The sequence below is a fragment of the Thamnophis sirtalis genome, unplaced genomic scaffold (genome assembly GCF_051295495.1).
Source record: "Thamnophis sirtalis isolate CommonGarterSnake01/CBP01778 unplaced genomic scaffold, rThaSir2_p1.2 scaffold_13, whole genome shotgun sequence".
NCBI lineage: Eukaryota > Metazoa > Chordata > Lepidosauria > Squamata > Natricidae > Thamnophis > Thamnophis sirtalis.
The window spans coordinates 8,955,200-8,966,608 of NW_028261393.1; the positions used below are offsets into that span (position 1 = coordinate 8,955,200).

At 42.8% G+C, this 11,409-nt stretch overlaps 1 protein-coding gene across 2 annotated transcripts; it reads left to right on the top strand.

Moving 5' to 3' along the window:
- The first annotated feature begins 3,372 nt into the window (after positions 1–3,372).
- LOC148043000 (uncharacterized) lies at positions 3,373–11,064 on the top strand. Of its 2 annotated transcripts, none has more exons than XM_087727334.1 (5): positions 3,373–3,487; positions 7,158–8,162; positions 8,670–8,702; positions 10,562–10,602; positions 10,840–11,064. In XM_087727334.1, exons 1-3 carry the CDS (start codon positions 3,480–3,482, stop codon positions 8,689–8,691), a joined length of 1,035 nt encoding a protein of 344 aa, XP_087583460.1. In that variant the 5' UTR covers positions 3,373–3,479; the 3' UTR covers positions 8,692–8,702; positions 10,562–10,602; positions 10,840–11,064. The 2 variants fall into 2 exon arrangements, with proteins under 2 accessions (XP_087583460.1, XP_087583459.1); XM_087727333.1 differs by lacking the exon at positions 3,373–3,487 and adding an exon at positions 4,455–4,516.
- Positions 11,065–11,409: the final 345 nt, after the last annotated feature.

Here is an 11,409-nt window from a genome sequence, read left to right on the forward strand (position 1 = left end):
GCTGTCTCTGCCCAACGTGCCACTCCGGTACATGCAAAACCTCACTTTGCAATATTTGCACAAGCTGGCACTCCTTTCACTGCACAAGCTGACCCTGCTATCTCTGTACGAACTGATTCTGCTCTTCAGGCACAAGCTGATGTCTCTGCGTGACCTGATCCTGCTATCTCGGCACAAAATGAGCATGCTGTCTCTGTACAACATGACTCTGATGTCTCTGCACAACATAACCTCACTATCTCTGCACAACTCGACTCCACTCTCTCTGCACATGCTGATCCCACTATCTCTGAGCCACATGATTCTGCAGTCTCTGCCCACCCTATCCCTCCAGTGCACGAGCAACCTGATCCTGCAGTCTTTGTACAACCAGCCCTGCACAAGCTGACCCTGTTGTGTCTGCACAACCTGACTCCCACTGTCACTACACAAGCTGGTCCTGTTGTCGCTACACAACCTGCCCATGCTGTCTTGACACAATGTACCGATGCTATCTCTGGACAATCTGCCCATGCTGCCATTGTTTCATCTGGTATTCAAGAGCCTTATACATCTGCACTGCCTGCCTCTGAAGAACCTGAATCTGCTACCTTTGGAACACCTATTATATTGCTGGGGAAAAGTTTCTGCCTCCAAAGGTCAGGTAAGCATGAACGTGGTAATTCCCGAAGGCCTATTCTTTTTAAGATGGGAGAAGAAGGTTATGTTAGTCATTAATCATGGATATCTTTCTCCACATTAATGTGTGACTGCGTTAGAAAAATGTGAAGGCTCTAGGCTGCTTAGTTTTTCACTAGAACTAAACCTTGGGATTATTTTATTATTTAAGATCCTCCCCCTCCCCCTCCCCCTCCCCCTCCCCCTCCCCCTCCCCCTCCCCCTCCCCCTCCCCTCCCCCTCCCCCTCCTCCTCCTCCTCCTCCTCCTCCTCCTTGTATGTTTTCTGACTGGGCTCAATAAAAGTAAGAGATTCTTAATAAATTTCAAATCACTAGCCTTATTTCTAAATAATATAATATTTTGGAACAAATATGTTAGGAATATAATCTAACGGTTGGGTTGCCAATATATAAATCATGTAACAATGTTGTAACTGTTTCTTTAAATCATACTGTAAAATGTGATTGGGTGCTGTATTCCTCAATCAGCCATAAGAGGGAGCCAGAACGCCTGTTAGTTCTCTCTCTGTTTGTTAGATGCTGATTTGATCTGGAAGTGCCCTGAGCTATTGTAAATTTTGCAACTGTTAGCAAACTTTGTGTACCGAATTGATTATATGATACTGGACTATGTTATTTGGATTATCCCTTAACTGAAAGACATTGATGACTGACTGTCTTATCTGTGTATGACTTGGACTGTTTGATGGACTCTGATACCTCTATTTCCACGAAAGTAAAAGCCTATTTAAACTGCAGTGTCTCTGTATGCTGGTTTGTGTGTTCTCCAACACAACTCTCACAACGCTTCGCTGAATGTACTTGCTCTCCCAACGGGGAGTTTATCTAACAAAATATATCATAAATTAATGTTTCCATCCAGCTGGGATTGCATCACCTGTCACCCTGTTAGATATTTTGAACCAGTGTGGAATAAAAAAAATAGTATGCACACTGGTCCCTAAATCCCTTCTTGCTGTGGAATTCCAGCCTTCCCCTCCCCACCTTAATATCCAAACAAAGAACATGCAAATAAGTGTACAGGCATGTTCTCAAAATTCAAGCAGTTGCTACCTATTCTCTGTTTTTTTTAAAAAATCCAGGCAAATTCCAGATGAATATTCATTTTCTTTTAAGAATTAATTACCAACATTTTCATTACTTTGATCCCGGAATAATTACTTTTCTTCTTCGGATGCCCGAGGCAAAGACAGCATAGGAATCCTGGGGAAATATTCCTTTCATACAAATTGCCCTATTTTTTTTCTTTTATCCAAAAACATGTTCTCTCCAAAACAACCAAGTTTTCCAATCTTTTACATTAGTTTGAACGCTGATGAGCAGGGGATTGGACCAGATGACCTACAAGGTCCCTTCCAACGTGCTAATACCTTGTCATGAATGCCACAAGCATATTTATCCCATGTTTCTCTTACCTTTCTTTAGACCATAGTCTCTTATAGACTATACAGATTTTTTTTAGTAACTTCCCCAAAGTACAAATCCCTTTTGCTTCCTTTGATCTTAGAGGTGAATAATTCAATTCTTATTCTATATCCAGAAGACATTGGCTCATCTCTGATTCATAGGTAAATAAGAAAATGTAAAGAAAAAAAATTCCATGATTTTGTTGATCCAATTTTAATCTGAAAATTAAATCTGAAAAATAGTTTTGAAACTGAAACTGACACAATCTTCAAGAAGGGCCTATTCTAGAGCGATATTGGAGTAATTGGACTCCAGTGGTGGGTTTCAAAAATTGTTCGAACCTACTCTGTGGGTGTGGCCTCCTTTGTGGGAGTGGCTTGCCGCCCATGTGACCGGATATGAAGATGCCGACGACACTTGTCAGAACCACCTTAAATTACCTCACACACAGCACTGGCATGCATAAGAATAGGATGTAAACTTGTTTTTTAAAAGGCATCTTTGGTTTGCGTTAAAACAACTTCAACACACGCAATGTTCTGATTGCACCACAAACGCAGTAGTCATCCTTACCTTCCACAGAGGCACTGAGTTTTATAAATATGAGCATGATAGTGTAGAATAATCATATCCAAGGACCAGTGGTGGGTTTCAAAAAATTTTGGAACCACTTCTATAGGTGTGGCCTACTTTCTGGGTCCACTGGTGGAACCTCTTCTAACCGGTTCGGTAGATTTGATGAACCGGTTTTACCGAATAGGTGCGACCTTGTAGGAACCCACCTCTGTTGGATTCCATGATCAAATAGTGCTTCCACCAGCAGTTGTCCATACTACCGTTTAGATGTTTAAAAGAGGTCCCCGAAAGCTGGCAAGAGACCTCTGCCTCTTAAAACCCCTCCCCCAATGAGAATGAAAAGAAATCAAAGGAACCAAAATAAGGAAATCAAAAGATGGGACTGAGATAAAGCAATTGTATGATAAAACAGAAACCAGAGAAAAGTTCTGCACTACAAATGGCCTTTCAGGAAGTCTCCACTTTGTTTATCATCAGATAAATTGAAGGGTGATATTCCATCAATATTTTCTTGCAGATCAAGTTCATTATTGGCTAAACTATATACAGCATGAACGAATGTTTCAGTTGGCACCTGAAATTGTGGAGAACATATCCTTCTAACCTTTCTCAACTGATAAGATAATTTGAAAGGCGTCATCAATTGCTCCTTTCAGTTTGGACACAGTCTGGCTTGGGCTGATGTATAAATAAAGGTCCATCCTTAAACTGCAGAGTCATACATATTTTTTTTCATCCAGGGAAGGACACCTCAAGCTGAGAAAAATGAAGCTCTCCTTCATGGTTGCTGCTTTGTTGATTTCTGTGCTCAGCACAGATGCCCAGGTGAGATGAAATCTGGGATGACAGAGAAACCCCCGTCGCTCAAACTCTGTGGGTTAATCTCAGACTAAACAAATAACTTTGGGGTCCAACTGAAATCTTAGGCATAACAGATAGGGTTGTATGAACCCTATTTAAATACAGATATATATATTTTGCCCCTAAATCGAACCGGACAGCCCTATTGTGGATGCCACTATTTTTCAAAGCGATTTGAATTATTCGATTAGATTTGATGGTTTGAATCAAATCCATGATTCTGTTCTGACTGGGATCTATTTTGCGCAACTTTATAACAAGCTTTGCAGATTGCAACGATATTAATTAATGTCTTAAAATGTGTTTTGTCTGGTTTGGGCTTCCTATCAAGTGGAAAACCAGCCCATGATACAAGAACTAATTTTAATTGACTATGTTTAGTCCATTTTAATATTTCGCTTCCTTCCGTCAATAGATTTATGGCTTCTACTGTATTTTATAATGATTTCACTGTGACCATGTGTACCAGGCTAAAAAGCAAGTGTGTAATTATTGTTTTTCACTACAGAATTATGGCCCGGTTCCTCCAGCTCCAATAAGTAAAAGAGTTTCTTGTTTTAATATATTTTGATATTTCTGAATGCTGTCAGAACTCATCTGGCCAAGCTGGAAAACAAGATCACATAGTCACAAACTGGCAGCTGGTTTGTCAAATTCTGACTGTGTTCCAATGTGGCACAACCAAGCTTCAACCCTTGCCCACCCAAAGGCTCCTCGTGGTCAGAACTGAGCCCCAGAGAAATCATTAGTTTTCACTGGAGATTTCTCACCCATCATTTCAGGAGAAACGCAGCTGCTCAGAGTTTCAGAACTTTACTTTCCCATACAAATGACATTAAGGGCACCCATAGGTGGGCCTCCTCTGAATCCATGCAGGGGCCCATCTTTGTTGGAGAAAAACAGGTTTAACAATGTATTTCTGAATTTTTGTAGGTGTACTATGAACCCCAGACTGTAGTTTCCTCAAACTATGATCCACAGGTCCCTGTTCCTGTAAGTACAGTATGATCTCTTCTTTACCCTCTCTTTCTTTCTTTCTTTCTTTCTTTCTTTCTTTCTTTCTTTCTTCTTTCTTTCTTTCTTTCTTCCCTCACTCTCTCCTCCTTCTTTCTTTCTTTCTTTCTTTCTTTCTTTCTTCCTTCCCTCTCTTCCACCCCTTCTTTCTTTCTTTCTTCCTTCCTTCCCCTCTCTTCCTCTCTTTCTTTCTTTCTTTCTTTCTTTCTTTCTTTCTTTCTTTCTTTCTTCCTTCCTTCCTTCCTTCCCTCTCTTCCTCCCTTCCTTCCTTCCTTCCTTCCTTCCCTCTCTTCCTCCCCTTCCTTCCTTCCTTCCTTCCTTCCTTCCTTCCTTCCCTCTCTTCCTCCCTTCCTTCCTTCCTTCCCTCTCTTCCTCCCCTTCCTTCCTTCCTTCCTTCCTTCCTTCCCTCTCTTCCTCCCCTTCTTTCCTTCCTTCCTTCCTTCCTTCCTTCTTTCTTTCCTTCTTTCTTTCTTCACACTTTTTTGGTTTTGAAGATGCTTCCAGTTCCACTGATTTCCAACCACCCATTTCAAATGCTTGTCATCTGGGAGAGTTGTGGGGTTAAGACAGCAGCACAATTCAAATCCATTGTATCCCAAAGAGCTGTGGATCAAATGGATGATACAATAACGTGTTTTTCCCCCCATCTAGGTCAAAGTCCCCATTTTATTTATGGAGAGATGTATTAAATTATTTGGGGGCATTTACATTTTACTTAGAAAATGTATCTTGAAATTTTGAAATTAAGCAACATAGTGAAGGAATCCATAGTTGTTTGCTATTTCAGCCAGATACTTAAGAGATCCTAGATGTACACAAAGCTTGATTTCGGAAAGATTTATAACATCTTCTTATTAAAACGACTGCACTTCAATGTTTTTCTTTAGTTACTTGATTAAATGCATTTTTATTGTTAAAATGTATTGTTTTTTTAGGTCTGGGAGCCTTGTTTCATCTTTTAAAGATTGCTTGCTTGTGGAGTTGTATATTTATTTCTGTGAAGTTAAAAAGTCCCCCTTTAAACCTGCCTTTTATATGGGGGCATGAAATATTAGAAAGTTTAGGGGGAATAAATATTATGCATGTGCATAAATGTGGGATTGTAGAATGCAGATTTGTGGGTTTTAAATGATTTATGCATGTGTGTGTATGTATGTAAAAGGATAGGTAGATAGGTAGGTAGGTAGATAGATAGATAGAGGTTATATTTACCGGTTCTCCAAACTACTCAAAATTTCTGCTACTGGTTCTCCAGAACTGGTCAAAACCTGCTGAATACCACCTCTGAAATATCTCCCAAGTTAGCCCCAGTTTCACTAGCAGAGGCACTGCATGCCGCTCATTTGCTATTTCTGGCCCGCCCCCACGGGCCAGACCTTAGCAGCCCATGGTCCAGATCTGACTTGCGGGTGTTGAGTTTGGCACCCTTGATTTAGATGTGTTGTTTTACTTACTGGTTTATTAAGAAAGCATGCTGTACTTATACTTGTACGAAAAAAAGCCACACATTTTGAATAGCTTTTTTTCTAGAATTTAAACATGTTGTTTTTGTTTCTTTTTATTTATTTATCTGCCTTTAATAGTTACTATTGTTGGCTGTGATAATTTATACTCTTAGATCTGGCAACCTTATTTAGCATTTTTTTTTTTAATTGCCTGTTGCTTCTATGTAGACGTTTCTTGTGGTTCACCGGTGGCCTACAGAGCTGGCAGCAGATTCGGACAGTGAGGAGGTTGGGGAGGAACATGGGCCAGTCCTGGAGTCTGGGGACAGCTTGGACGAGGGCTCTGTATCAGGGGCAGCGAGGGGGCCAGGGCCATCTGGGAGATGTACTATCTCCAGAACCTCTAGAGTCTGACATTAGCGAGACAGTTGAACAGGGGGAGCCTGTTCCCAGTACACACATGTGCAGAGCGACACAGGAGTAAGGCTCGGAGATGATTGGCCCCTCCCAAAAGCCATAAAGGAGGAGCAAAGGCACATGATCCTTTGCAGGAAGAAACTTTGTTCATTTTGGTCGGTTTAAACTCTGAAGCTCCGTTTTGACTCTGTGTTCCATTTGGCCTTGCAAAGCTAATTGGCAATTAGGTCTTCGGCAGTGTTTCAAGGGAGATAAAGATGGGTGCTTATCAGCCTTATCCCGAAAGACTGTGGCAGACTTCTGTCGGACTCTTTACAAACTATTTGTGACTCATTAAGGGCTGTGAATGAAAATAATTCACAGCCATTGAAATAAAAAGAGGGTTTGGGGGACTAAGCATGTGTTTTTTATTGTCTCAGGAGGCCTAGGTCAGAATATTTCTGCCCTCTCTCTTTCTAAATATGTGTAGTTGTTTGAGAAAAATGTTATGGGGTTTAGGTTAAAGTCCTTTGTCTGTTTATATTTGTGCCTATATAAACATATTGATTATATGCTGCCCATCTTATTCCGAAAAGTAACTCTGGGCTTATATTTTATTATATAACTGAAACATAAGAAAGATTTGAGGCCATAAGCTCCTTGAAGGAGATACACCTATGAACTTCAATACGGTTGGTGGGTTTCTTTTAATGTGGATTGTGGGAAACAAACAAGATCAGTGTCTTATCTCTTGCACTTTGTTTTTTTCTCTTCTGCAGCAACAGTCTAACTATAATTATCCACCTAATCCAAACATGGAGACCACTTATGGTTCCTTTCCCAATGCACAGTCTACAGTTCCCGCTTCTCCTCCTAGTTCTCAATATTTTGCTGGCCCTGCATCATATCCCCCTCCACAGGTTTCCTCTACTGCCTATGCACAAAGTGCCAGTGCTCCTCTTGCACCTTATGCTAGTGCACCACATGCCCATGCCCCTGCTGCCAGCGCCCCGCGTGCTCCTTGTCCCTGCGCACAACGTGCCCCTGCTCCTGGTGCACCTCGTACCCCTTGTCCCTGTGCACAACGCGCCCCTGCTCCTGGTGCACCTCGTACCCCTTGTCCCTGCGCACAACGTGCCCCTTCTCCTGGTGCACCTCGTACCCCTTGTCCCTGTGCACAACGCGCCCCTGCTGCCGGTGCACCTCGTACCCCTTGTCCCTGCGCACAACGCACCCCTGCTCCTGGTGCACCTCGTACCCCTTGTCCCTGCGCACAACGCGCCCCTGCTGCCGGTGCACCTCGTACCCCTTGTCCCTGTGCACAACGTGCCCCTGCTCCAGGTGCACCTCGTACCCCTTGTCCCTGTGCACAACGTGCCCCTGCTCCAAGTGCACCTCGTACCCCTTGTCCCTGCGCACAACGCGCCCCTGCTGCTGGTGCACCTCGTACCCCTTGTCCCTGTGCACAACACACCCATGTTGCCGGTGCCCCGCGTGCCCCTGCCACTGGTGCCCCGCGTGCCCCTGCCACTGGTGCACCACGTGCCCCTTGTGCCTGTGTACGTGGCCCTTGTGCCTGTGCACGTCCCCCTGCTGCCCCTGCAAAACGTGTTTCTGCACAACTTACTCGTGCTGCCTTTCCCCATCTTGGGCCTTCTGCCTCTCTTTCGTCTGATGCTAAAGTCCCTGGTACATCTGGATTGCCTGCCTCTGAAGGACCTGGGTCTGTTGCCTCTGGAACACCTGCAAACTCTGGCGAAAAGACATCTGCCTCCATGGATCAAGTAAGTGTGCCCATTTTGTAAGGTCTATTCCTTTGAAGGTGGGGAGAAGGTTCTTCCTTCTGCATTGTACCTTAGCCTTGTTTTTTTTATTGCTCCAAGGTTGCTATCTCTTTGTGGCCAAAGTCTGTGCAGAAAGAGATAAGCATCCCTTGTTTAGAATATAACAAGATCCTCTGCCTTTAAATTAAATCTCTTAATAGCAAAGGACTCTAATAATTGTTTGCAACCAAAAAATGTAACTGTCCACAGATGGATCTGCTACCCATTGCAGCATAAGAAATGTTTACCAATATTTTCACTACTTTTTTCCAGGAATAATTACTTTTTTTCTTGTACTGATTCCTCAGCTTTCACCTATCGTCTTGATTAGAATCTCAGGGAAATATTCCTTTCACAAAAATTGCCCTAAATGTTTTCTGTGATTCAGAAACTTGCTCTCCTCAAAACAAACAATTCTTCCAACCTTTTACACTGATGAGAATTTTCATTTTTCTCCCCCTTTTCCAGGCATCTCAGGAATCTTCTCTGAACAAGACATAGGTGAGGGTTCCTTTTGCTCCATTTCCCCATGTTTTATTACTCTAAAGTATGAGCAGCATCTCATTTTCCCTTTTCAGTCTTTGAATACCAAATCAGAACTTCCATTTGAACTATGTCTTTTTGGGAAACATTTTTAATACAGCCTGTTAAAATCCAAGTAATTGCTGGGCTTTGTCATAACACATGATTTCTGATGAAAAGATATTTCAAGTCACAACATAGAGATAACACAGGCAGCTGGCAGTTCAAACCCTTCGTTACCCCAAATTTCCCCAAACAGTCCCATGTTTCTGGCAGTTCCCAGAGCAAAGTTATGACAACAACAACACCACTACTGCAATGCGCTCTACATGGGGCAGCCTTTGAAGAGTATTCAGAGACTACAACTCATCCAGAATGCAGCCGCGCGAGCGATTGTGGGTGCACCTCGGTAAACCCACGTTACACCTATCCTCCGCGAGCTGCACTGGCTACCAATTGGTCTCCAGATACGCTTCAAAGTACTAGTCGTAACTTATAAAGCCCTTCATGGTATTGGACCTGGGTACTTGAGAGACTGCCTGCTGCCAATTACCTCCCATAGACCCGTTAGATCGCACAGGGTCGGCCTCCTCCGGGTTCCGTCTACCAGCCAATGCCATCTGGCTACCACCCGGGGGAGGCCTTCTCTGTAGCAGCTCCGACCCTTTGGAATGAACTCCCCATGGAGATTTGGACCCTCACTTCTCTCCAGGCCTTCCGGAAAGCCGTCAAAACCTGGCTGTGCTGGCAGGCCTGGGGTTGATGAGTTCCCCTCCCCTCTCGACTTGTATGGCTGTATGACTCTTGTGTATTTTAATTACGTGTATTGTGTTTGTGTCCCCTTTTCCCCTTCTGAGTTGTTCGCCGCCCCGAGTCCCTCCCGGAGAAGGGCGGCATACAAATAAACTAAATCTGAATCTGAAATCTGACTACTCTACACACATACACCTCAAGCAGCCTCTGGCTGCAAATAGTCCAGCCCAGTGTTGTGCACACCAAGACTGCACAGCAATAAATCCAGCAGGGCAAAGCAAGGAGTTCAGGAAGCAAAGGATCCAGGTAATTCGTCCAGAAAGCCAGGAAGGATGCAAGAACTCTTGGAAAGTTCAAACGTTGGCACTCCACATTCCCGACAAATTTTCCTCCCCACAGCATCTCCTTAAGGCTCATTCCCCAAGTGTAACTTGTGAAGATGGGTAGGACACTCTTCTCCCAAATAGCCTGCTCAGTTTGTGCTGTTCTCGCCTTCTCTCCACTCTCCATGCTCTCAAATCAGGAGAAGGTGGTTCTTGCTCATCCCCTGAGCTCTCATGTTCATCCTGCCCCTGTCCCCCCTCCCTGTCTACAAACTGTCCTAATCCTGAAAGGCCCTGGCATGACTGGCCTTGCCCTTCCCCATTTTCCTCCAAAGCCAACTCATCCACTCCTCAATCTCTGTTGGCTCAGGTTCCAGCTCCCCCTGCAGATTCAGGCTCCGATGAGGGCATGACAGATTACTAGTCAGCTCTTCTAAGCAATGTTAATTAAGGAATTAAATACTGATACCCATATGCTTATTTTTCCATGGATGCTTATGCATAGGATTAGTATGGCTGCAATTGCAGAGGGTGGAAAAGTCATGTAGACTGTGCATTGTCTCATTTGTATCTCTTGTCTCTTTTTGGAATTGTCTAAAGTTGCTCTAGAATTGCATTAATTTACCCAACAATGGAATTTAATTAATCCCCATCATGTCTATTAAAACAATTAAACAATACACTTTTACTAGTAATATCCATAATAGAATGAACACTCCAGTTATTTTATACTGAATTACTTTTTGGTTTTTATTTTTCCAGGAAGTAGAAATCAAAACATCTGACTAGGAAAATGTGCCCCAGTGAGTATGGAAGCCGGTCTTGGTTTTAGTAAAGATTTAGATGCTGTAGATTTCTCCAGGATTTATGATAACTTGCTTTCTGATATGTAGATTATCTGGGGTGATTGTCTTTAAGGATAAAGAAAGGCTGAACGCAGAATTCTGAAATATTAGCTGCCTTTAATTATGGAATGGGTAAAAATCAATTGCCTACTGTTTTTATGTCAAATATTTCTTGTTCACTCATCTATTTTCTAGATTTATGAACTGCATTTCCTGAGAGTAAAACCAGAGCTCATCTTCAACGCTTTCTCTTTCCAGCTTCCATAATTTCTTCCTAATCAATGATACAATTGCCACTTTCATCTAAGAAGGGCTCCAGTGATTATATTTCTTTGGGTTGATTTGGGGGCAGTTTCCCCTTAATTGTGAACACTGGAGACTGCAAGAATAAACATTTACAAATAAATATATGCAGCATCATTATGGAGTGTTGTCTTTATCATTGTGCTCTCAAAATTATCATCCCCCCCCCCCAATATTATACTGACGTTAGGGTCACATCAGAATTTGGTTGAATCTGATAAAATGAGAACATTTGTTTATGAGCTCTTCAGAATTTTCCAAATTCTGTATTAAGTGTTTCCTATATCAATCAATCCACACCACGGACTGTATGGATGTGAGTTTGATTGACTGATAGGATACAATAAATCTAATTTGTACTCTGCATTGAATCTTAAAGACCTCAGAAATGGACTCCAGAGGATGGTGGAGAACAGGAAGGCCTGGAGGAACGTTCTCCATGCGGTTGTGATGGGTCGAACA